This window comes from Capra hircus, chromosome 7 (assembly GCF_001704415.2).
Source record: "Capra hircus breed San Clemente chromosome 7, ASM170441v1, whole genome shotgun sequence".
NCBI classification, from domain to species: domain Eukaryota; kingdom Metazoa; phylum Chordata; class Mammalia; order Artiodactyla; family Bovidae; genus Capra; species Capra hircus.
The window spans coordinates 47,382,323-47,409,766 of NC_030814.1; the positions used below are offsets into that span (position 1 = coordinate 47,382,323).

The 27,444-nt window shown below is 39.5% G+C and overlaps 1 protein-coding gene across 3 annotated transcripts in view; it reads right to left on the reverse strand.

The window, feature by feature from the left end:
- The window catches only part of G3BP1 (G3BP stress granule assembly factor 1), a 34,468-nt gene continuing 18,868 nt past the window's right edge, over window positions 11,845–27,444 (reverse strand). For all 3 annotated transcript variants that reach the window (XM_005683197.2, XM_018050129.1, XM_018050130.1), the window contains exons 5-12: window positions 26,991–27,081; window positions 26,116–26,209; window positions 24,932–25,133; window positions 23,615–23,716; window positions 23,003–23,114; window positions 22,659–22,787; window positions 21,742–21,851; window positions 11,845–18,773 (exon numbers count right to left, since the gene is read on the reverse strand). In XM_005683197.2, coding sequence (XP_005683254.1) covers window positions 18,567–18,773; window positions 21,742–21,851; window positions 22,659–22,787; window positions 23,003–23,114; window positions 23,615–23,716; window positions 24,932–25,133; window positions 26,116–26,209; window positions 26,991–27,081 — 1,047 coding nt within the window. In that variant the 3' untranslated portion in view covers window positions 11,845–18,566. The remainder of the gene's footprint in view (window positions 18,774–21,741; window positions 21,852–22,658; window positions 22,788–23,002; window positions 23,115–23,614; window positions 23,717–24,931; window positions 25,134–26,115; window positions 26,210–26,990; window positions 27,082–27,444) is intronic.

The following is a 27,444-nucleotide window of genomic DNA, read 5'->3' on the forward strand; positions in this document are numbered from 1 at the left end:
ACACCACTGCACCGGGGACGACGGCACTACTATTTGTGGCATCCTCCCTGCTGTGGCCTATAACCAGAATACTGGGATTACATTTCTTTCTTTGCACTTTTGTGGATCAGAGTGGTAGGCAGCTGACAATCAGTCTGTACTGTGACTTTGGGTTCACTTGTGTCTTTGGAGCATCCCTAACTTAGGGCAGGACAGAAGTGAGACACTGGAACCTAACCCCACCCTAAAGCACCTTCCCCAGGGGAAATGTCTCCCATTACCCATGGTGCAATAGCTAATTCCCACAGAGGCCCAAAGAAGTGGGTCGAGACAAGGACCCAGAAGTGGTTCAGGTCAAGAAAATGCACTATGCAGCCAAAAAAGGATTTGGCTTTGTGGCTTTAATGAAAAAGTTGTTTGCAACCAAGTTCCAAGGTCAATAAATCATTGCCTTCCTTTCTCTTGGCCTGTGTAGAGCAGAAAACAAAGCTGTATTCTAGCTTTGGAGGGTGTGGGATGGATCCCGAAATCATTTTTTCTAAGAAGCACTGAGGGATGGCAGCCGAGTGAGGAGTCTCTCATGTAAGACTGCTCATTTCCCCACCATTAACAGGTGTCTGGGAGAAGGCAGTGGCATCCCACTCCAGTACTCTTGCCTAGAAAATCCCACGGATGGAGGAGCCTTGTGGGCTGCAGTCCATGGAGTCGCTAGGAGTCGGACACGACTGAAGCGACTTAGCAGCAGCAGCAGCAGCAGCAGCAACAGGTGTCTGAAGGGGGAAAAGTTAAATAGAGGGATGTGAACAATCACTACCAATTCAAGACTAGAATATTGGACTTTGGACTGCTATTAGCACCTTTCATGAGCACTACACTCACGTTATTTAAGGGAGGTGGTGGGGAAAAACTTAATTTCCAAGTGGCACATGGGTCTCTGGAGAGGCTATCAGTCCCTTTCACTAGCACTTCATTCACTTTATTTAAGGAGAAATCATTTTTAAATTTAAAAAAAAACTAAAGAACCCCTTCTCTCTATTTTACTCATTGTTAGACTAAATTCAACATGTCTGAAATCTAGGTGAATCAGGCAACTAAGACAGTACCAATTATTCTAAGACATTCTGTTTCTGCTCAAACAGCAAAATCACACTGGTCTCCTTACATGATGAGGTGTCCAGAATCTCTTTGAGACGTGGAAATCACTGGGCCATCTGCCCAACCTCTGCTGGATCCTTGAACTTCACACAATATTGAATCTGTGTGCCCATTGGGTGCTGCCAGGCCTAGCTGACAGTATCCACCAGACAACAGAATCATTTCAAACACAGAGGAGACAAAATCTTTTCTCAGGCTATTCTAAACATGGTATCCCTTCACAGAAAATAAATGTGAGGAGATGCATGATAGCAATGAAAAGAAGAATGCGAATTTTAGTCTTGCCACTAATATGCTTGGGTGACCTTGGGTAAATCACTAAGCTTTGGTTTCTTAAACTATACAATGGGGAGAGTGTCACAGGTGATTTCTAACTCCCTCCTAGCACTGACTGTTCTATGTGTTTGAACTGGTCTGTAGGAATTTCAGGCATCAGAAAGTTTAATATCATTTTGATTTCTGAACTCTCCAGGTAGCCATGAGCATACATATGCACATGTATATAGACACACAATTCTTGTTGCCTTTCATCTTTGGACAATTGGCAGATTTGTTTTTTCCTTTTGCTCTACTTTATCAAAGGTAAACAGTGGTGACGGAAAAGACAGCAATCATTATAATGTCAAAAATCCCATCATGAATTAGGAATGGAGCATGCTCAAGGAGAAGATATTATCATTAATGTATAATGTAGTAAAGATTTGGCAATTAATTATATGGATCTCATCATTATAGAAAATCAAAGTAGGTAATTTAGGCCATTTTTTTAAGATGGCTCCAATAAACAGGGCAATATTTTCTTAATTTCCTTTCAATTTGCTCACAAAGGACATCATGCCCTGGGACTATGCATGCCAAGTGCTAACGTCGGGGAGGCGGGGGGGGACTGATTTAGTAAACAAGCGGTTTACTGGTTTTCAAACCCTTTACATGTAGAGACCAGTACTGATGCATGGAGGAGAATGGATACTGGCATAGACCAGTGGGTGATTTCACCTACCTCCAAAACTGCAGCTATTCCTAGCAGTCAAATTTAGGAGATGTCAATTAAGCAGATAATACCGACAACTTCTCACCTATTTGTTTACAATAGACCTCATTTGTTTCAAGAGCAGCCAAAATAAATGGCTCAGCTCTGCGCTCCTCTGGTCCTTTCAAGTATTCAGGAGCCCATTCTTGACAAATGCTATAGGGAGTGACCAAGGATAGACACAAATTGAAAGGAAAAAGTGTGTATGAGAGAGATACCTTGAACTTAACTCTATTTTTATTTTGTCTTCAAAAACAAAAAAGGTAATTTGATCCAAATTACTTCTTCTTCTAAGCTGTCATTAAATTTTTAAAAAAGGGACTCCTCTAGGAAGTTCACCAGTATCTTTCATAGGCTATTTTTTCAAATTGGGGAGAAAATAAATATGACAGGAGACAGTTCTTTTCATTAGAAATATGCACTTTTATGAGCATCATTAAAAAGAGATGAGATGGTGTTTTGTGAGGCTTCATATTAGACTGCAGAATAGATCGGTGGCCTAGCTAAGCCAGTACCATCACTGGTAAGAGCCATGAAAATTAGATTTCTTAGTTAATTGCAACACTGAAATTGAAGGGCGCTGAGTTATCATCATGTCTGCAGTAACTGCCTCCTTAGGAGAAGTTGGCGAGCCATAGGTACAATCTTTGTATCAGCTTTGGGACTGGGCTGGAGATCTGAGCTGTGCAGATATCCCCCCATCTGGCTGGAAGCCCAGCCCAGGGACAATCAACACCACTCTGAAAGCTACCAGACTTATTCAATGAGCACCTTCTACACATTTAAAAGGCTGCCCTCCACGCCAGCTCTGAAGAACCAGGCAAGAATCAGGTTTCCTCTGTGAGCTATGATTCTCAGATTGACTGCAAGGCTTGCACTTTGAGGGGCTGGTAAGGTCTGATGAGAAAGGATGAGTGGATCACTACCCCCTGATTAATAAAACCAACCAGACCAAAAATTCTAGAAGCAGGATATTCTTAAAATAGAATTGTTCTTCTTCCACTAAGACCTTTCTCTCAGAAACCAATTCCTGAAATTTGAATGAAGAACCCTCATATTTCCCTACAGCTCTAGGAACCAGAAGCTTATCCTGACCAGAGGAAGGAGTAAAAGACATACTTTGTTTTGATTGAGCTGGGCTGTTCTTAACTACTTGTAACACTATAAGGAAAAGCATATATTGCAAAGGCTTCAGTCTCAGAGTATCGTGAAATCCCAATGGATAGGAGGAACTTCTGTAGACAGGTTGAAATCCCTATAATAATTAGGAATTTGAAAAAAAAAAAAAAAAAAGGCCAAATGCTGCCCTGCCCATCCTAGTCCATGGGGTAAGAGAATGAAAGCAACAACTACTTTCTGGCTGCCCCAGTTAAAGATCTCAGGATGTCCAGGAGGACGAGGGCAAGCTGCCAACATCTCCCCCATCCTTGAGGCATCTAGAATCTTGAGGGCCCAGACTAGACGATGCCTCTACCAAGTTATTACCCTGTTGCTTCCTTAAGGATTTCTTAGGCTGTAAACAGCAATGGCAGGAGATAAGTTTGCTCATATGTGGGTGCTACGTCATGCTGTTTTGATGGAGCCGTGTGGTTCTTTAAAGCAATAATTAAGGTGCTTTATCATTCTTTGAAACAATGAAATGAGTTCCGAAGTAGACATTATTGCCCAATAATTTCTAGGATCATTAAGGCTTCTTTAGCTAGGATCCAGACCATTACTTCTCCCTCTTCTCTCTCCATCCCACGTCTGCCTCCTTCCACTGGCTCCCTCCACCTCCTCTTTTCATCAGTTTGCTCACCTTGTTTTTGAACCCCAGCTCTGCCAGAAGATGGGGATGTATTCCTGAGGGGTGGGGAATGGGGTACTGGCATGGGGACTAGAAGGGATTAGTAGCTTCTGTCTCATTTGCTTTAAGGCTGTGATTTCTATTCTTCCTCTAGCTCTTGCATTTTGGAGAATTCAATGCTCTGGAAAATGTTCATTGGAACACTGAGTCAGTAAGTCAGACTATAGAGAATGGCAAGCCAAAAATATACCCTTCAGAGAGCCCAATGACAAAAATTATATTCTATGTAAGGCTATTAACCAGCAATAGGGCAGAAGCAGGTCACTGACCTGGGGGGTGAAAGACACTGACTGGTGACAGGATTCCAAGCACGATGGGTCGATTGCCCTGCTTCCCACTGCCTCGCATTGCCTTGTTTTAGGCCTGCCTTTCTTCAGATTCAACTGTTTTCTCGTGCAACTCCAGAAACTCAGTGTTCTGTGTAAACACACCTGTCTCCTGAAGTGGACAGAGGTCAATGGGAAGCGGGTCCTCATTCTGGCACTACCTCAGGCTCACCAGGGAAATATAGGTAAGCTAGCTACTCCACCTTTCTTTGCCCAAACACCCCTGTAAACAGAGGGCGTTGAAGGAGATTTATCAAAGCCAAATTCTGGATACTTTGATGGACTGACCAAGAGTATACTGTGTGTTCTAAAAAGGTTCCGTTGCTTCCCCATTTCAGTGTCAGGCTTGGGACCCCACCCCAGCCCTTCAGTGGGCAGGTAGGGAGAAATTAAGAAAGTGGAGCGTCTTGGTCCTCAAGGAGATTACCATCTTAATTTTCTGGCCATGAAAGTCTTAGATATTTCACAGTACAGATAAAATTAACTTCTCACCTGAGAATGCCATGCAACCTAAGGACAACATTCCGCTCTTGTAGTTCAGCGTGTATGTCCTGTGAAGGCTGTACCCCACTTCCCAGGGCAGTTGTTTGAATTCTCTATGCCAGAGACTCTGGAAGAATCACAGAGAAATACGTCAGAGCTGAACTTTTGAAATACCTCTGCGGAAATAACTGCAGCAATTCCAAGTTTCCCCTAACTTGTCACCACACATCGTTTAATGGGCAAGACTTAGAAATATTTTCCTCTGTCCCTCTCTCTCTAGCTGCAGTTGCAGGCAGAAAACAAAAGGGGAGGGGAGATGCTTCATACCATTGGGAAGGTTCATCTAAATTCATACCACTGGCTAGGTTATACTAATAAGGAGAAGAACTATTATAGCAAGTATGGTGCAGTAGAGCCAGCTGTCTGCAAGCACTCCCCTCCCCCAAACAAATCTCATCCTTGCAACAATGTTCCTGAAATCATTTCTGTCGCTCCACCAAACACTGCTTATAATCAGAAAACACTGCTCCTGCCTTTCCCACCAGGGATGTATTTATGCTTTATAGCAACAGAATCTCTTCAAAATGCTTACAGGATGACATGACAAATAATCTTCCCTCCCTTCATCTGGCCCTAAAATTAACGGGAATACTGCAGACTGAACTTTTATCTGGTTCCAAATTTTTAAAAATTAATAGACTTTTAAATGATAATGCTTCCATTAGGAAACCAACTGCTTCCTATCCCAGCTCCCCATCACCATATAACCACTTCCTCCTTTGTCCCTAAAAGATTCAAGCCAGGCATATTTTAAAAGACCTCTAGAATGGATAGATGTGTGATGAAACATATATAGTGAAACAGTAGTCATATAGTCACTGTAAAGTTCTATTTTCCCCTCAGTTTCCTTGTCTCTAAAACAGGAGTATTGAATTAGTTGAGCATGAAGTCTTCCTAGCTGTAAAGCTTGTTGATTTTTTTTAAGGCCACTTCTCCAGTTGTCTTTTAGTTGCAGAGAAAAAATAAGGACTTCCCCAGACTCTGTGATGGTCTTATTCTTCCTCTTCTCTCAACTTTCCTCTCTAAACCCACTCGTGATTTTCCTAGTACAGAGGAAAAGGCACAAGCTCCGAGTTAGAAGGCTGACAAGCAAGGAGGTGAGTGATCTTGAGCAAGACCATCACCCCTCTGACTCTCAACTTCTTTCTGTATCTGGGGATAATACCCACATCACAGACCCACTGTCTCAATAAAATGACATAATGTTAACTTCACCCCCTTGTTGTAAACTGTAGAGCATTTTCATCATTTCAGCCTCTCTGAAACTCCTTATTTCTTCCTGTTTGCCAGAAGAGGTCACCAAAAAGCTTTCTTTCACAACTGAGGCTGGTACCCAAAGGGCCAAACCCACCCACTCTCCAGAGCAGCTGATTCATGCTGGGAAATTTCATGCCTAGCCCCAAGCATTCTCTCACTGGTGAATTACTCTGAGCTCACTTCAGAGGCTGCACACATTCCAAGAAACCTAAATTCTGATTCCACTTAACAAGCACTGCATCCCTTTTTCCATAGGCACCATTTGAGTACTGCCTAAATATAATAGAAGCACCGTATTTAGTAAACTGTGAATAGCGCTCAGTCACATGTAGACTATTGAAAGAGTACTGTATGTCAGTCTATAACTTAATTCCCACAATGGCCCTCATCCTATTTCTCCTTTTATAGATGAGGAAACTGAGGCTCAGAAAACTTATGTTACTATTACGAGCCCAAGTCCCAGCCTTCCCAAGCTTGACATCTTTGCAGACAATGGTAGGCCAAGTTTTGAAACAGGCATGACATGTTTACCTCTTCCACTCACCTGTTTTTGACTTCAACAAATTATTTCATTGTGATCTTAGTCACCTGCTTGTAAAAACCTCTTATCTTCCCAAATTGTTGAGTATAAAGTCAAGCAATTGATGTGGTAGTTTACTTTGTCATTAAAAAACAGTATATCTAAGGGACAATAGTTTAACTCAAAATGTTATCTTCTGATAACACACACAGTTCCTTTAGCCTAGGTACATCCCAATATACATAAATTTAACCTCCTGTAACATTACATGCCAAGGCATACCATTTTGTACTAGACTGGAAATCAAGCATCGTGTAAATAAGAACCAATCAAAATAATCCTTGGCCTCCCTCTTGGTAATAAACAATATAAACCAGCCCACCTTTAAAGACTGAGAGCCTACTGATCCAGTGTTTGGTACATGAAGAATTTGGAAGTGATATGGGTCCATTTTCTGGCTATAGAACTGTGGAAGCGAGCAAAATCAGTTGACAGCAGGGCACAGTGGGAATAAACAGCATTTGGAGGACAATGAGAACACCTTGTTTGTAGTCCTGTAGGAGAGGTCACTGTGACCTGGAATGGCTTGGATTTGGCTGGACTCATGGGTAAGAACTAGACCTTTTCTGGAAGTCTTTCCTAGGGCCCTCTAAAACACCCAACCAAGAACCTACTACAAACAAGGCACAGGAACCAAAAGTAATTACAGAACTTAATTTATGAAGTGAAATGTGATATGGATATGAATAACCCAAAAGATATGGTAACAGATGAGGCAGAGAAATCAGGAGAGGTCTCTTGGAGGATGGCTATCTAGGCTCAGACTCTTAAGAAACTGCTATTTGCATAACAGTTTACTTTTTAAGTCACCTTTCAAAGTGTTAAACCCAAGATCACCACTTCCTTCAAGTAGCTGCGAAGGTAAAGAGGGAGCAACTCTATAACATATGAACGTAACCCACCACCACTCCCAAAAATTTTTAATAAGCTAATACTTGTCTCCAAGCTACTACTTGTCTCCTTATGTTTCTGACTAAACAATCACCTAAGTAACTTGATGTGTACAAACTAGCCAGCCTACTCATGGGAGTAGGCTTCTTACATTTCTGAGGTCCCCTCTGGCCTCATCCATGACTCTACAGTTGCACCCACAAGTCTGGCCTTTGGCATAACAGGACCATGAGCTATAAGCAGCAATGCCAGGCAAATCTTGGCTACTGCTCTGAAGGCCAGAGCTGTACTTCTGTGTAGCTCTGTCTGGATGCTGGTGAGCAAAAATGGCACTCTGAATGGACCCTATCTAGTGACCACAAGTCAGGTTCAGCAGGTCTCCAGGCAACTGTTGAGTGCTTGCCTTTGGGTGATTTTTCAAAATGTCTCAGCCTAAAGAAAGCAGCTTAGCCCTTCAAGGTTTGAGCTGGAAGCTCAAGGGGGAGGTTTCAAAAGAAAGTGTTATAGTCAGGACTAGAGTTTACATATTCTTTCCAGTTTTCCTATCAGCTCTGTTTTTAACCTCCCTACACCTGTCTTCATCTACCTGCTATTTATTCAGTCTACTGTATCAAGGCAGTTCACCATGAAAGCAGGGTATCAGAATATAACAGAGCTGCTTTCTTACAACAAAGGAAGGGATAATAGAAGTATGGAAGTAATTACTAGCGTGACACGCCGGAAATGCGTGACAGAGAAAGGAGGGTGCCAGGGACTGTGCGGAAAATAAGTCATGGAGTGTTTCATGGCTGACAGGCCATTTGAGAAGTGGTAGCCTTAAAGAACACGCGAGATTTTGACAGATGGGAGAAGAGTATTCTGGCGCAAGGAATATGAGTAAAAATAAGGAGGTAAATAACAAGGGGCACAATATAAGGCACTGTGATTATCCATTTGGCTGAAGTCTAACGAATGGTAGGCATGTTTGGAAAGACAGATTTGGAGTATATCAGGACTACCTTACAAGTAGAAAAAAACAAAAGGGTATCCCCTCATGGTTTGTAAAGCAGTTCATTCTATCCCCTCGCCATTAGCTGATATTAATACTTCCAACCTAATTCAAACTTACCTGTACTTTCTTGCAGCAAACTCAACTTTATCTTAGCAGCAGATATAGTTAAGTACCCACTAGAAATTCACATCGTCAAGGACATCAATTCAAGCCAAGTATTAAGCATTTAGTTTGTGATAGGTAGGCACTAGAAAGGACAATAAAGGTACATTCAGCTCGCTATTCTACAGTGATTCTGAGAAAGTTACTTTTAGAGTTTTGTCAAATATCAAGCCAAGCCAATCTTAGTACAAGGCAGGTATTTGTAAAGGAGAGACTGTGCTCCTAATATTATTACATTTTGTTGATCTGAAATATTAAACAGAGATGACCTAGAAGACAAGTACAGTTTAGCACACCCTTTTTTTTCCTTCAGCTTTAACTAAAATAATTCTCCCAACCCAGAGAACATCTCTCCATTCAAAGCACAAAATCATAACTATAAAGGAAGAAGTGTATGGACGGGGAAAAAGTCAAATATGAATAGAAAAAACAAAAAGACAAAAGTACTGGTTTTTAGTAAGTCATTGCCTTTGGAAGTATATAAAAAGAAGTTTCTTTCCGAATGATTTACCTTTCTTCAGAAAGAATATTTTGGGGAAAGAGAAGGTTGGTATTACCTATCCTAGTAAACGAAAGACTGGCCCAAGTCTTTTTTAGAAGTGGTGCTTACATATCAAATAATCACTTTGCTAAACTCAGTTTTTCCCACATTAGATATATTTCTATGTCATTGAAAGGTGTACCATGCTCAACATGTCATTTAGCCAGACTAGTAAGAGACAGGGGAAAAAAAAAAAAATTGGACATTATCACAATGCATTTCAGAGCATTTTTAAAATCCAGACCATTTCATATTTTGATGGTTCAATCTTCCCATACTTGGTCCATTATATTTTCAGCACTAACAACAGTTAAAATGAGATGAGTAAATTAAATCCCAAATTGTTCATCTTTGCTACTTAGTATATTGGACACAGATAAAATACCTACCCAATGTGATTTCTGCACACATTAAACAAAAGTACAATGTTCTTAAAAAAAAAATTTTTTTTTTCCAAGCAAGTTAAATAGCCAAGTTCTACTTTCAAGACAAACATACCGACTTCAGCAGCCTGCAAATAAGTTTGAAAAACAATGCAATACACATCTTCACTGTTGTAATTAGACTTGACATGTACAACATGAACCACAAAGTGTCTAAGACAAAACCCTTAATGATTTTATGCCTGGAGGTAAGGTTGCCAAAGTGTATCCCTGTCTCATTGTCTGGATCAGTCCAAACTCCGTTTATCTAGAATGATTCAAATCACTGCAAGCAATGTAAATAACTAGTGTCATTCTGAGTGAAGTACACTTGGAAAGTACAGTGACTGCTCACTTTCTGAGTGTTCAGACATACTAAAGTGCTTCCAAACTACACATTATCTGTCCTCTCCCAGGACAAGCCATTTTCAGAGACCTCATTCTCAAACTTGACTGACCCAGGGAACATGGGACACGACGAATTACCTTGCAACCAAAGTTGTGAATGCCCTAAGGCCCTACTTGGAAACTGGCCCACAGACAACTGGGGATGAACAGGACTATTTGATAGCCAATTCATAGCTAAGTCAACATTAATGAAAAAGCACTGTTAGATTAATATACAACATTCCAAAATGAGTGGTAACATTATCAAATAAATGCTCAGTCGCTGTACCTTATTTACATAATTCATCTTAGACTTTCTTTTGCGGGGGGGGGGGGGAGGGGGACAAGATTAATTCACTGAGATGGGCCAATCTCAAGATTTCCCCTCAACCTTGCCAAAGTAAATGACTTCTGCATCACTGGAAGTCAGCTCCAAAGGACTTGCCCTTCAAGCTTTCCCCATTTAACTCATGTAGATATTTGCACAAAAGATCTGCCTGTTTAGGCAGAAGAGCAAATCCCATGTATGATACTTCTGCAAGTAATTTTACATTTCCTTTTTTCCAAAAAGCTAACTGCCAACTTACATGTGTGATACAGTGGAGATAAAAGTTGATTACTAAGGGAACTTCCTGGAGGGTGTCCAGTGATCGATTCTGCTTCCACTGCAGATGGCATGGGCTTGATCCCTGGTCGGGAACTGAGTTTGTCTGCCTCGTGGCGCCAAAAAAAAACCAAGTTATTAACTTCAGTGACTCTAGGGGTTGTTACCTGAAACCTCACTCTGGTCATTACACTTTATTCAAAAAGTTCTCTTTTAACTCCAAAGAATAGAAAGGCACTGTGTAGTTCTTTAGGTCATAATGCCAACACTGACTGTAGAGTCTGTTACAGGTAAGATAAATGCAAATTACAATTCTGACTGTAATTACCATACTTTTGGGGAGATGTAAAAATTATGCTGGATTGGGCAGTGTTAGCTAAGCTGGTAAGTGCTTCATCATCCATGATGGAAGAGGTTCAAAATAATTCATAATTCCCTGTAAGAGACTGCAAAAGTCACAAGCCCACACAGCAGTAACTGACAACTAGCCAAAGTAGAAGACATTTCTCAGTAGCCTGGGGACATCTTAAACAATGAATGGGCCTGGAAAACTGGGTCAGGATTACTCACAAAGCTCCTCATCCTTTCCTGGAAGAAAATGTGATAGTATGTCTTTTATATGGAAATTTCTTGTATATATGTATAAACTTGGTATGGCCTTAATGCTGCAGTTAAGGATTTGTTTGGCTACCACCTTAAGCAGCGTGTTAAGTAATTGCCTCCTTATTGTATATTTTTACTTCTCCCTAGGCTCTTAACCTTGAACAACCAATTCCCCTTTGTCCCTTATTCAACCCTGTCTTTTGCATGAAGTCATAAATGTTATGGCAGTTATTTTTTGGCTTGTAAAAAAAAAAACTTCCATTTCTGCAGTTTGAAGATGGAATGTAAACTTTCTGTGATACATGTATATATAAAAATATATTTATTGAACCATCCATATACACACATCCATGCTGATTCCAATGGAAAAAAATTAAAAGTTTTCTGAAATTTTCCCTGTGGTTAATTCATAGTTGTTACTACTTAACCAACTTGATATTAGAACTTTTGAAATCTCGCAATTACCCGAGAGAAACCTACGTATCATCTGGAAAACATCATTTCACTTAAGACGAGGCTTTATGCTGTTCGTTCAAGATGTATTTATTGATAGGTGCTATGGGATACAAAGATGACTGAAACACAGATCCTGCCCGTAAGGAGCTTACAGTCTAGCAGGGAAGACAGAACACATACATGGGATACATGGTCAGAGCTAGGTTTCAGTAAGATGAATCTAATATCGTGTAGAAAGTAGACTAGAAGTAAGAAGAGGTAAAGAAAGCTGAGAGGCCACTGAAAGGAAGTGGGGAGGAAGGATGTGAAAGACTGCTGAGGTAGAAATGACAGGAATTAGCTGGAGACAGGATGTAAGGAGACAGGAAGCAGGTGACTAGGGTGACTGATTGTAGCATGGGTGATGGCAAACTGAGAACGGAGTAGGCGTACGGTAAGAAACGAAACTTGGCACATACAGCTCCTGCATGTCAACACAAAATGCCCGGGATATACTGGGCGCAATCAGAAAGAAAACAGCTAATTGCCCAGACCAGGGATGGAAGTACTCCAAAATGACCAGTGACTTCTCCCTCTTCTGCCCACCCCTCAAAATTTCACACCAATCCCCTCCGATATGAAATGCGTGATGCCTATAATTTATTGAATTATAACCAATCCCTAGGCATGCCTCCCTCATAAGCATGAAAACAGGAATACATTATTCAACTGAGTGAGTCGTCATTTAAGGGTGTTTTCATGTACCTCCAGGAGGAATGGATTAATCCTCCAGTCCTTGTCCTCCAGGAGGTTATGGTATGTTCTAGTTCTAGGTTGAAGGGGTAAGTTATAAGCTAGGAGAACGGTATTAAATATGCTAGGAACATTTTAAAATGAAGATTGGGATAGAATTTCCAACAGGAGGGACAATGTGGAAGATAAGTAGATGAAGGTAAATTTGCTCCTTACTTCAAATTCTGGACAGACCAACCCCCACAGGGTAATGAATTAACCTCTCTTAAGACATCTTTTCTCTTAGGGAGAAAAGAAAAAGCTCTTGATAGAGGTCTTGGAAAAAAAAGGTTTTGATGGTAAGAGATTGGAGGTGGCGGGAGGAGGGGTGGCAGGGAGAATGCAGATGCAAGTCTATCCTCAGGGAAGTGAAGGCACTTGAAGCCACGGAATCAGCAACACCTAGCTTGTCAGCAAACCATAACCATCCTTCCGTGAGGAATAGGAAAAACCACCGGAAAAGCAGATTAGGACCCTGATTCAAACATGGTGCTGCCAGGCACTGAACAGGGGATATGCCTAAGACCAAATTGCTGCCCCTTAGGAGCTTACACTTTTAACAATACAAGGTGGGGAAAGCACCACAATGTACAGAATGCAAAATGCTGACAGATTTAGGAGAGAATTACAGCTGAGTTTCAGCTATTAACACATTAGGATACCCAATAGCTTTCTGACAGCTAGTAGTAAACCCATCCCTGAGGGGAACACAAGTTAATGTCCTTATTGACAAAAGGCCCTGGAACAGGCATTAAAACAGTTGGAAGAAAACAGAAAACGTGAGTATGAAAACTGAGCTAATGAAGCAACTGGATAAGCATACACAATGTGGCTCCTTCCCTTTTCTCCCCACATCCTACCTTTTGACAGCTTTGGCTTACTAAAGCAAACATAGGGCAGGATTGGCAATTCCTCAATGTGCTGGACTAGTCATCTGAGTCAGCGACCTTTTGAAAATTGCAGGGGTTACACAAATCACCTTAGTCCTTTCCAGCACTGATACTTTAAGAAATCTAGGAGTCTCCTCCTGTTTCTTGTGATAACCATCAGTACGGCGGCGGTGGGGGGGGGGGGGGGGGAGTATTTATAGAAATAGTTTCTCACTTAAAATTATGATTTTCTTTTATGTAAACCATAAATTATTCATATTCCATCAGCTAAATTCCACCCCTATCCCACTCTTCTTGAAAACCAATGTAGATACCTATGCAAATTTATTAACACAATGTATGTTCTACATAATCTACTTACATTGTATACTGAATCTTTAAAAGAAGTCCCTTCTTTGCTAATTCCTTATGTCTTCATTTAAAAGGGCCAAATCACTGTACACACACTCCTCATAAAAACATTTAAGAATCCAAACCAAACCCAAACAGGTGACAACAAAACTTAGGGAGAGTATCAGTGACCAAAGTGGTTAGTTACAGCGATAGTTGAACTAAATCCATATTAAATGATAGAATCATCCCTCTAATTACTACCAAAAATACAGGCAAACTTCCCACAAGTGGGTTTCTGAAGAATAAATACTTGCTAAAGTACTTCAATAGTGAATTTTTGGGTAAGCATCACTTACTTAAAAAAAAAAAGAGTCCCTTAGGAATCTGTGACATTGGACACATTTCAAAGTAATAACCACGCAGTAGATTTCTCAAACTGACCAGGTCACATGGTTTATAGAAGTAACAAGAGAACTGATTTCCAATACTATATTCTTCTCACCCAGGGCTACCAGGTTTGAGTGGAAACTGAAGAGTTGAGACTTCGAAAGTCATGCAATCAAAAGACAGCAACTTTGATTATAAGCCAATACATAAGCATGATCAAAAGTAAAACTGGTTAAGGGTTGTAGGCCACCTTTAATCAACCTTTCACTCATTCAGGCCATTATTAAAGACTGCTTCATGAAAGCATGAGCAAAGCAATCTAATTTCAGCATCATCCAGAGTTAGATACACATCCACTAAAAATAATAAAAATACAAGTTTTATCTCACATGTGCCACCATGTCTTTAATTCAGTCTAGTAAGTTCACAAGCCCATCTGTGGTCCCCAGAACCTTGATATTACAATAAACACAAATTCCAAAAGGTATTACTACCCTAAAACCAGAAGTCTTCGTTTAATGACCTAGTACAACATGACAAGCGACTAACCTACAACCCCATCCCACATAAAATATTGCTAAGTTTCTAACACATTCTTTAAGGTTTCTAAAACATCTGCAAAAGACTACCTCTAACTGTCCACTGCCAATCTATGGTACATTAGGCACTTAGCTAGAACTCCATATTCAAATAAATGCTGAAGTTGCTTCTTTTACAAGATTCAAAATTGCTAAACTAAAAGTTCAACAACTGTCTAATTTGTATACAGCTCCTACAGAGATTCTTTTAAGTAGCACAAAAATAAAGCTTTAATATAAAAATTACTTTTAGAGATCAGTAGGTTTGACAAATGCAAACAACTTCCCTAAAATAAGCCACGAGACAAACAATGGACTACAAATTTAAATTCCATAGAAAGAAATTCCATTTATTCTGACCAACAGTATCTATAAAGTGCCACGTTCTCCACTAAATCACTAACTCTACCAGGGTTCTCAAATAAAGGGATTAAGAAAAGTATCAGAGGATGGCAGTTTATAAGCATAAAACACAACTAAACTAACCTGGATGATGCTAAAAATATTGTCTTTCACATCCAGATTAAATTGTACTAAATGTATTCTCAACCCAGATGAGAAAATAATCTAGTAATTCAATAGCACTGTGCCACAATAAAGTCTACAAATCAAAAGAAGTCCTACAAAATTAACTACTTTACCTTCAAGGAAATAGAAAATGGTAATGCTAGTCTTGACCTGAATGTTTTGCAGACTCAAGTCTCTACACTGTAGTTATTTCATGCCCTATTCCCTTAATGGTATTCAAATGTAAATATAAGTAGGCACTATGGTTCTAGAAAAAAAGCATCAGTTTTGGAGGCCAATCTGCTCCTACTACATGGAGGCTCGTGATGTACTTTCTTCACCTACTACTTTGAGGGGGGAATAACACCTAAGTCACAGCGTATAGCTGTGAAATATTTAGTTGTCTAACCTAAAGTGCAATTCAGCTAACATGGCGGTAGTAACCTACTGATCCAAAACCAAACAATTATTCTTGCATTATCCATTTCACCACTTTGCAGCAATAACTCAAAATGTTGAGAACACAGGAAAACACAAAACGAACCTCAATATAAAAGCAAACAAAATTATTTTTGTACAGTCAAAGGTCTATTTATTTTCAACAGATCTTAAAAGACTGAAATCTACTGAACCAAACTAGTGTAACTTAGCTAAAATGTTCATGTGTGAAGGGTTTTAAGCTCAGGAGAAAAGAACTACCTGTTGGGCCATTCCAACAGACAAAAAATTATGTTGAATGTGATGAGGTGATACTGCCTACAGAAAATCTTGCCCTCACCTATTTTATTTTCACTAACCGTGAAATATGTGAATAGATGTGTACCTAGGGTAACATGTTTATTACATCAGCAATAAAGAGTGTTAACCATGATGCTGAATCCTACTTATAAAGTCCAATGCAAGTCAAATCACCATAATATCCCAATTATGGTAACTTGAAATTACTGAAGCAAACTTTTGTGAAATTATGCAGGAATTCCCTGCAATAAATTACAAGCAGCATATAGTATATTGCTACCACTCCAAATTAAAACACACATACACACACACAATTGGTACAAATAAAGTAAAGTTGGGATTAATTACTTACAGTAGTTGTTACTATAATTCCTGAGAGATTTCTAGTTGCTATTTTTCTGAGACTCTATTTCAAAGGAATGAGCCTTCACTCCAGTTGTCCTATCGCACCACTCTACCCACCATGAATTACAGGAGTAAGGACTCCCTGTGTTCTCAGTGGGGCTGCTTCATTTCCCAAGAGCATTCTGGCATCACTGGCCCCCATTCAGCAAACACCAGATGCAGGCCATGCATCTCCCTCCACCCGCCTCCCCGCCAAAAGAAGCCACACATTTCCGCATGTCCTCTAGGGTGCAACAACAGCCCCAAGTTGAGGAACACTGTATTTAGTTAGTGCCCTTAAAGCTCTGCTCTGAGGAGGAAAAACATTTAGAAGTGTATGGTTTAGTATTCACTTATGAAAAATGATTCCTAGGTTATCTATATTTTATCACCTAATAGTTACTACAACTTAATTTTTTTCCTCAAAAATAACTCAGGCTAAATTTTCTTCTTTCAACTACAAGCTTAATATAAGCTACAAAAGTACAAGCTGAATGTCTTCTAATTCTGGGCCAAATGAAGTGGTTACCAACTAGTTGTTTAAACTGACCCAAAAACCAGCCACGGGATTCAGTTATATAGTTTTTTTATGTTGTTATACATGAAGGAGATGTTGCCAATATTTGAGGTACTAAGGACCAACTGATAACATCAAAAACTTCATTTAAGATTACACCCTTCAGTAAACCTAGTTTCCCAGCAACAGCAAAACATTCCTATTCCTACTAATATACTAGCCTCAAACAATAGTCTTAAAGATGAACACTGTTAAAAAAATAAGTTTAAGTTGACAACCTCATTGTCCTTCAATTGGTAGTGACAAGTTATCACACAAAGGCTTGCTACACAAATGTGTAAGCAAAACCTTCACCCATCTCACACACAGCACTCAACACATACTATGCAAAACGAGTATTAGTCTATATCGCCAGATCTTCCAGAAACGTTTTAATAAAAATTGGCCATTTCCAAGAAATACCCACTGCATGCCCACCAGTAAAAGGGAACCATAACAAAACAGAAAATTTACCATATGGCTATGATTAAAAGAAAAAAAAAAAACCTAGCACTCACTCAAGCACACCATCAAAGTCCAACATTAATGTCACATTCTTTCTTATGGGCTATGATTCTGAATAGACACTGAAATAAAACTTAATACAAATGCTGAACTATTCAGGTCAAAGGACTCTACAGAAGCATCTGTACTCAAAGGCATTCCAGTTCGAAACTCAATTTCAGAATAAGGCATAACAAATGAACACAAGACATACAGGGTAAAAAAGGGAGTCATAATTCCCAACATACTCTGAACCTGATAGAACAAATCTAGGGGTCTTTTTTTTTTATTATTTTCTTTAAACAATTGCCAAGACTGGAATCAAAGATAAATAGAAGGCACAACAGTTTTGCTCTGGTTTTGTGTTACTTAGATTTGGAAATTTTTTTTGTTCTTTTTTTCTTTTTTTACAAATACAAATTAAACATGAAAAAAACTCTACTTCAAAAAAAAACTAACAGTTCAAGAAAAGCTTATCAGTTGCATTCTAGACATTTAAATCTATCTCACAATTTAAATTCCAATGTCAAAAACAGTAGATTTTAGAATTGTTTTGTGATCATGTTTTAAAAGAAAACTCGAACACCTTTTATTCAGTTTTTAACCACATCAATGAGAATCAAAATTGTCAATTTTTCCAATGGCAATTTCTCCACACCAGAAGATAGTCATGACTCTCAAAGAGGAAAACAATTTGGGTTTCTCCGGTCTTCAAAATGTTTATCAAATCCTGTAATTCTCACAGGCTTTTGAAACACATAGAAAGTAAGTAAGAAATAGTCCAATGAATGAAACATACCAAATGTCAGTAAGAAGCAAGACACATTCCTTTGGGGAAACTGTTAAAAAAAAAAAAATCCAGTCTGTATATGCAAATAAAGCAAAGAAATTCAGTCTTTTTTTTCTTCTTTAAAAATCCATTTTTCCTAAAATATCATTCCACAAAATTGGAAGTGAAGGACTAAAAGGTAGGGAGCAGGGGAGAGAAGGAGCACACACCATTAACACAAAAAGTAAAACTGCACAAACTTAAGCAGTCTGTGACAGAGTGGGATCATATTCCAAGATACCAAGGTTGGCTGAAGAAATTCATCATTCTGTGGGAGCTAGTTTGTACTCCTGCCTGAAGACTGGTGAAGAGTATTTCACTGCCTTGGAGCAATGCTCCTGCCCACTCCAAATCCTGGTTTCTGCACCATGCCTCCACGAGGTGGGCCTCTCATGCCACCGCCCAGCCCACCTCGAGGGCCTCCAGGTCCCCGCAGGCGGTTATCCCGGCGGTCCCCTTCACGGGCGGCTCGAGTCTTCTTTTCTTCCACATTCAGACGGACCTCTCCTCTGAACATGATGGGCTGTAGGAATCAAGGTGAACAGATTTATAGAGTGCTTATGAACTACTCTCAAAAGAGTAGCAAAAGAGCTTATGAGCTAGCATTCAAAGATAAAAGAAAGCTAAAAAAAGAAAAACAAGAACCAGGAGCTTACAAATGAGCTGCCTTCTCACAGTTCACTTTTTGTCTCAAACTCAGAACACATAATTTTTCCATTAACAGACACATGAAAAAGCGATTAGGTATTCAAGTTAGTTCAAAAGTTAAAAAGTCCACTTGTACACAGCAGTACAAGTGACTCTTATTCAAGTAAACCTTACCTTCTCATAGAATTATGTAAGTGGGATATAAATAAAAATTGTCACCTTCTCCAGGGACTGGGAGACTTAGAATAAAATCCCATCATCACGTAATGTGGAAAGATTTTGCTGTACATGTTTATGCAAAGTACACATACATCTCAAAAACATCATGAATTTCATTTCAATATAACCTTAAGAAAATGTAATCTGCCTTAACAGAATTCAGGAAAATACTAAAATAACAATACCAGATCTTAGTGCAGGGGAAAAGAGTCTTAGGTCTTCTTTTTTGCCAAAAGAACAATAGTAAACAAAGGGTTACTCAAGACTTCAATGAACTCAATTTATGTTCCTTGCTGGCATTCTGTGGCTTTCTAACGGAAGTATTTTTTCAAAATAAATACCAAACAGTTCTTACTATGCAGAAGTGGTCTATATACTTTTATTATCTCTTTTAATCTTCACAATAACCCTTGAAGGGTTATTATCACAACTATTTTATATAGACCAGCAAACTGGTACTAGGGAGGTTAAAGAACACATACTACACAGGTCACAAGTCTAGTGAGTGACAGAAGAGCAATGCAAACCCAGGCATACTGACAGGGAAGTAAAGCACTCAGTCTACACAGCATGGACAGACACCAGTTATATTCTACAAGCTATTTCTGTACACAAAAAACTGCCGAAGGGAATAAGGTAAACTTCTACCCAGACAGTGAGGTAAAGGTAAGTAAGTGTTAGTCGTTCAGTCATGTCCAACTCATTTCTTGCTCAGTTATGTCCAACTCTTTGCAACCCCACAGACTGTAGCCCACCAGACTCCTCTGTCCATGGAATTCTCCAGGCAAGAACACTGGAGTGGGTTGCCATTCCCTTCTCCAGGGGATCTTCCTGACCCAGGGATCGAACCTGGATCTTCCACCTAGCAGGCAGTTTCTTTACTCTCTGAGCCAGCTAAAGCAAGCTACATTTGAAGCTCCCAAAGTACACAGACATGATCTGAAAGTGCACGTGAGGAAACCTGCACAGGGGTTGGGCAGGGAAGCCCCTTCGAGCTCTGATTCTAATCTCAATTTTATACTCTGATTAAACATATATTTGTACATATATAAATATCAACACATCCAATATTACAAATATTTTATATATACACTATATAAATCATACACATTAATATGAAGTGCTATTCCTGGCAATGTTCTACATACAGTGAACAGAAGTATTTTAAGCCTGAAAGATAAGAGGTTATGACTGCAGATATTTTAAAAGGTAGTTATAGAAGACATCTCTAAGGTGGTATCAAAAGGACAGAAGCAATCTGAATGGAAAAAGGTACCAGACATACACCCCTTTCTGAGGAACTTTACTTTAACAATTCTTATGCCCAAAGATACCATGACTCACCCACATGCCGTCAACAAAACACCAAAGCCCTCCTCTTGGATAATTAACTAGGAAGCAATCAGGTCTGACCTTGTTTGGCCCCACTGGGATTATCACACCATTGAAGAAAATACAAATTCAAGGCTGCACCAAAAAGTATGACCACTGAACTATCGCATGCTTAATGGTGAATTTACAACAAGGCCTACAGGACATTTCTGGGTTCAGTATTCCTGTGTCCTGGGTGAGATAAGCCATTATTTTCTCCACATTTCTCAGTGTTTTGGAGGAGATGCTTCACAAAAATAGTGGTCAAACAGTTTGATAGATAATGCACATTTCCAAATGAAGGCTAACTTATAACCACAGCATTCAACTTTTAGTATATCCACTAACATTCTGGAGAACATCAGACATTCTGGAGAACCACTGGAAAATAAAGATCTGCACCATTTCTAACTAACATGGTTAATAAAATGTATACGCTTTAACTGGCAGACACTCAAAACAGACTAGTGGTTGCCAGGGGCTGGGGAGAGAGGATATATATGGGCAGAGACTGCTTAATGGGTAAGGGACTTACTCTTGATGAAATTGTTTGCAACTAGACAGGTGATGGTTGCACAACAATGTGTATTAAATGTCACTGAATTGTACCCTTTAAAACGTTTAATTTTGTTATGTGAATTTCACTTCAATTGAAAAAAAGTGAGGTCTTAAAATTCCCACACCCATCTCAGTAAATTATCAGTATTTATATCTTTGTTTTTCTCTACAACGACTACTACTACAGAGCTTTTTTGCTAATGAAAGATGTGGGGGAAGGACTCTGTAAGGACACAGAAACAAGACTCCAATTCTACAAATTCCTCTACTATTGGAGAAGGCAGACTGACTCCAAATCCAGACAAGTTAAAGAACAAAAGGAGATGCTCCTCATAGTTATACCCAAACAGTTATATAGGAAAATTGCAAGTATACCTGATAAACAAACAAAAGTTCTTAGCTAAAAGTAACATAGTGCTTCATTCATCTCTTACAACGAATAAAGGAACTGCATAAATCTCAGTGTGCTGGTAACCACAATCACTTCACTCTCCATCACGCAACTTAGGCAAAAACTATTTATATGATAGTTTTGTTTTGCTAAGTTCCCGGGCAGTTCTTTTAATAATGGTTAAACATGATGAAAAATATTACTCAGACAGGTTGGAATAAATTGCACTTTACATGTAAGACAGTTTTAATGATGGATGAATACATTAAGATTAAAAAAAAATACAAGATGAAAAATTGCTTACCCTGTTGCTAAGCACCTTCTGAACAGGCTCAGAATCATCAAACACAACAAACCCAAAATTGGGTAATTTCCCACCACTGTTAATACGCAGTTCTACCACATTCCCATAATCTGCAAGTGAAACACAGATTCTCAAATAAGTTAGAACACTTTTAAAAAATATTACATGCACATTGTCCACCAACAGCCACTAGGCACGTGTGGCTATGGGGAATGTGAACTGTGGCTACTCTGAAAGAAGACATGCCCTGTCTGCCAACACACACACAGGATTTCAAAGACTTACAATAGGATCATGGAAAATATCTCATGTTTATATATATTCAGATGATGTCTTAGAAACACTGGGTTAAGTGAAATACTAATTTAATTGTCCGGTTCTAAGAGTCGGGCACGACTGAGCAACTGAACTGAAAGTGTAACTACAGGGTGATCTAGTGGTTGGGAATCTGCCTGCCAATGCAGGTGACAGGGGTTTGACCCCTGGTCCGGGAAGATCCCACATGCCGCAGAGCAGCTAAGCCTGTGTGCCACAACCACTGCAGCCCAAGCACCCTAGAGCTGGTGCTCCGCAATAAGCCACTGCAGAGAAGCTCGTGCACCACGACTAGAGAAAGCCCAAGTGCAGCAACAAAGACCCAGCGCAGTCAAATAGATAAATATATCTCAAAAAAAAAAGTGTTACTAGAAAACTTAAAATTACATGTGTAACTATCTTCTATTTCTATTGGAGAGCAGATGAATCTAGTGTTGAAAACTCAACATGGAGTGGGAGGGAGGTTCAAGAGGGAGGCTGCCTATGTATACTAGGGGTGATTCACATTGTTGTATGGCAGAAACCAACACAACATTGTAAAGCAATTATCTTCCAATTAAAACTAAATCTTAAACAAAGATGGAAAAAAAACCTTAACCTACTTTGAAAAAAGTCTTTAAGCTCTGACTTGTCCACCTCATGAGGCAGGTTGCCAATGAAGAGCTGGTGACTGTCAGGATGTCTCACAATTCTTCGGGGTTCCACATCGCCTTGCTCACCAGCCTCACGGACTGAAGAGGAAACAAAACCAGCAAAGAATGAGAAAGAAGACACCCTGCAGTAACTGTCCCATTCAGCAGTTTTCTCTCTACCCCTAAACACAGATAATTCAATTCACTCTGCAGTGTATTTTTAAATGTAAGTACCCACAAATATCAACTGCCGTCCCAAAACAAGCTCTCATCCTCAACATGTGCAGTGGAGAGAAGCCCTTCTGAGCTCTCACCTGGTCTGGGTCCCCTCTGGGGAGGAACATTTATTCGCTGTTCTCGCACCCTCTGATCCCTCTGAGGCCTCTGAAGTGGAATCTGAGATTCAGGCTTAGACTCCGGGCGAGGCTGAAAAATATATGCATCAAAATTAAAGCAAGTTTATCTTTTTTTCCTTTTTAAGTGTTCTAACGAACAATAAGGTTTAGAACTAGAAAATGACAATTCTTGAGTTCTCTCGCCACTCCCCCCAAAAAACCCAAACAAACAAAAATAAAAACACATTAAAAATCACCTTGTACCCATTCTCCTCTGCCTTATCTGTTGCTGTTGCTGTTCTTTAGTTGCCAAGTCGTGTCCGACTCTTTCAAGATCCCACGGACTGCAGCCTGCCAGGCTCCTCTGTCCATGGAATTCTCCAGGCAAGCATACTGGAGTGGGTGGCCATTTCCTTCTCCAGGGGATCTTCCCGACCCAGGGATCGAACCTGGGTCTCCTGCACTGGCAGGTGGATTCTTTATCACTGAGCCACCAGGGAACCCTGTCTTATCTGTTAAACCTCTCTAAATTCACATTACGTGAAAATATAAGTAAATTTGCCTAACATGCAAATTTAATTATAAACTCACCTGTGAAGCTGGTACTTTAACAACATGTGGGGGTATCCCAGTAACTGGAACAGCTCCACTGGGTGGAAGGTTCTTACTGGTCACAGATGCCCAAGAAAAGGTCTAAGGGAACACCACCATGAGTTGTTATAATACTTAGCAAAACAATAAAATTTCTAGGCTTTTGATTTTTTGTACATTATATGCGCATCACATTCTCAAGAGGCAAGATGGTTTATAAGTAACTTGAGATTCCTTGCCCCACCACTTAAAATTTAGTACTAAAATTCCTTAGGACTTATCAAGCATCAGCAAAATATGAGCAGCTACTTCCACTCAATTTCAAGTTTGTGAATCCAAGAAAATTTTCCCTCCAAAGCCAGCTCTTCCTCCTTTGATTTTCTCACTCTGTGATCCAATTATACCACCTTTAGAATTTTCTTGAATTAAATTTCAATCAGTACCAAAATCACCAGATCTTATTTACCTCTGATCTCTCCATCTTCACTGCCATGACCCTAATCCAAGATGTCATTACCTCTTCAAGGACTACTACAGTTAAACCACCTAACTTGTCATCTACTCTCACTCCAATAAACATTTTCCACCTGCAAGCTACAGTCATGTCACCATTCCTCTTTACTACTCACCTACACACCTATTTTATACAGAGCAGCAAACTACAAACCAGGGAGGTTACTGACAGTTCCCATAGAATAATGCCCAGAAAATTTCAAGACACTTAATTAGACAAATAACAGTTTAAGAACCCTGGCCGCATAAATACAGCACTAACACACTCCTTCACAGAGCATCAGCTGTAAAGGCTCTGTGAGTTCAGCCAGTGTCATCCTGGTGTGACTCATGAGAGGTAACTGAGAAGCTTCAAACTGTTGAAATCGGTTATTCTAATTAGAACGTATTACAATTAGTTTCTACTTCTACTGTAAAGTTGTCCTCAATTAGATTTCACAGAAAAAGGCAGGAAAAGTCTGCTGTGCCATGTTATTTTTTTGAAGATACACTATCATTTCTTTGTGTAACAAGTGCAGAGTAACATGCAATTTGAATGTAGTATTAAAAAGAGTTTGTTGATATGGCAACAATATAGCACCCAAAACTTCTTGTCTGAAAGTATTCAAATTCCTTAGAGGAGAGAAAAAAACTACTTTTGACTTTATAAAGCAATATGCATCTTTAGGTATGGCTCAGTATGGAAGAATTTCCCCAAATGAATACAAAAATTCACCTACAAAAGTCATCCTAGCAACAAAAAAGGAGAAGAGAGATTTTTTACAACAGAAAGAAGCAGAATAAAACTGAAGACATGCTGCATACTCTCAAGTCCTCCTGCACTGTCTGGGCTATGTCTGCTGGTGCTGGAGAAGAACTCTTCTGAACATCCTCAGGAGCAGTTTCTTCCAATACTGGCTCAGACTTTTCCTCCTGGACTTCAGATACAGGTTCCTGCTCTGGTTCTGGTTCCGGTTCAGGCTCTGGTTCAGCAACAGCTTCTTCTAAATGTTCTTCTAAGTCATTGCTTTCACAGTAAAATTTGAGAAATATCATTCTGCTTCCATTGATTTAGCAAGAAATTCCTATAGAGACCTGAACCTAAAAATAGCTCCCTCCTCCCACAAATATCTACAAATTATGTATTTGAGTATTAAAACATGAGAACTTTTCAGAAAAGCCCTCGAGGAGCAAGTCAGATTTGCTAGATTCTGATTAAGTCAATGCATTAACCATATCAAAAGGAACTAGACCACTGTTTCTCAAAATCTCAAATTATCACAATTTACCTATCATATATCACAAAACTCTTAACAGGCGGTGTGCAGGGGGGAAAGGGAGCTGCTTAATAGGTATGGTTTCAGTTTTGTAAGATAAAAAGTTCTAGATATCTGTTGCACAACTGTGTGCATATACTTCACACTACTATAAAGTACACTTGAAAATGGTTAAAATGTCATGTGGTTTTTACAACCAAAACATTTTCTCACGCCAAAAACACAAGGAATTTTGGAGGAAAAAAAAAAATCAGCTGTATTTCAAAATAGTTCTTAACCTTCTACATAAGTCAAAAACAGTTTTTTAAAACTGCATATGCTTTCCTCCTGAACTTCTAATTTGGTAGGCTTGTGGCAGGATAACGAATCTTCATTTTCAACCAGCAACCCAGGTGAGTAAAGTCAGTCCCATCACACCTTCTAGTTCTCTCAAAGCACTTAATACTATGCCTTTATGTATTAACACTTGATAAATCCCAAATCTATTTCCACTTATGGTGAAGAAAAAAACTGAACCAAAAAGCTACTTATGGATACTATTTAAGTAGGCCTCAGAGTGTAATCTATATTAAACATGCTTTATATATTTATGTTAGACACCAAAAGCAAAACCTTTCTTCTGGGAAATTATCACTGAGTCAACTCTGAGCATTATGGCTGCCCTCCAGCAAACAAGACTACACAACCCAAGTTTTCATGCAGCTCTGGACAAATGAACAAAGTTTTCCTTACCTGACAGTTTGATCATAAAAAGTTCCAGAATCATCAGGTACCACCTCAGGTGTCTGCTGTCTTTCTTCAGGCTCCTCTACTTCTTCTTCAGATTCTAAATAAGAAAAAAAAATTTAACATCTTTGTGGTTCACTTAATTCAAATATATTCACTTTCACAATGTTCATCATGACAAAAAAAGGCAATGATATGAGTACATACACATAAAAGATAAAGAAAATAGGGCAACTGGATAAAATCATGAGATAGGATTTAAGGACAGAATTAAGGCTATTTTAATGTTTGGATTACAAGCATGGAATCTGAGGTAATCCAACAAATGGTCTACCACCTCACTAGTTATATGACATCAGGCAAATGACTCCTGTGCCCTAGTTTATTAAATGGGAACAACAGTACGTAACATACTTATCTGTAAGGTTGTTGTATTACAGCCTTAAATAAATACAAAGTACTTAGAATTCTCAGTCATATAGAAAACACTAAAATACAGTCTCTCTCCAGAGCATCTTATATATGCTGACCATTACAAGGTTTCAACTCCTAAAACTTAGGGTTCCACTCTAGTAACACACCCCACTGCAGTGGAGGTACCATCTAAACTTCTGCAGAGTCCTACACAAACTGTGACCAAGATGCTACTACTGCTGTCATAACTTGTCTACTAACTTAGGAGTTCGATGCGTCCCATCAATACCAGTGGCGTAGACTAAGTGGTTAGCCTCAAGTAGATTAAAATTGCCGAGATTTCTTATATCTTAACAATTAAAAGTTACTAATGAAAAATACAGAGAATTATGAAACCATTCAAGAAACTTACACTCTCTCCAAGTCAAACTGATGCCATCCAAAAAAAATTTAGACAAGTAACTTACCCTCCTGAGGTTCAGTGATGAAGCCACCAAAGACTTCATCTTGGTATCTGAAGATATCGTTGTGAACATAGAACTTATTTGCAACAGAGCCCTGTAATACCAACAAAAAGTTTTCACTTATCAGCAGGCTTTTCAAACTCCAAATTACCCTACACCAAATTACCCTGGGCCATTCAGTTCAGCTGCTCAGTCGTGTCCGACTCTTTGCGACCCCATGAACTGCAGCACACCAGGCCTTCCTGTCCATCACCAACTCCCGGAGTTCACTCAGACTCACGTCCATCGAGTCAGTGATGCCATCAAGCCATCTCATCCTCTGTCATCCCCTTCTCCTCCTGCCCCCAATCCCTCCCAGCATCAGAGTCCTTTCCAATGAGTCAACTCTTCGCATGAGGTGGCCAAAGTACTGGAGTTTCAGCGTTAGCATCATTTCTTCCAAAGAAATCCCAGGGCT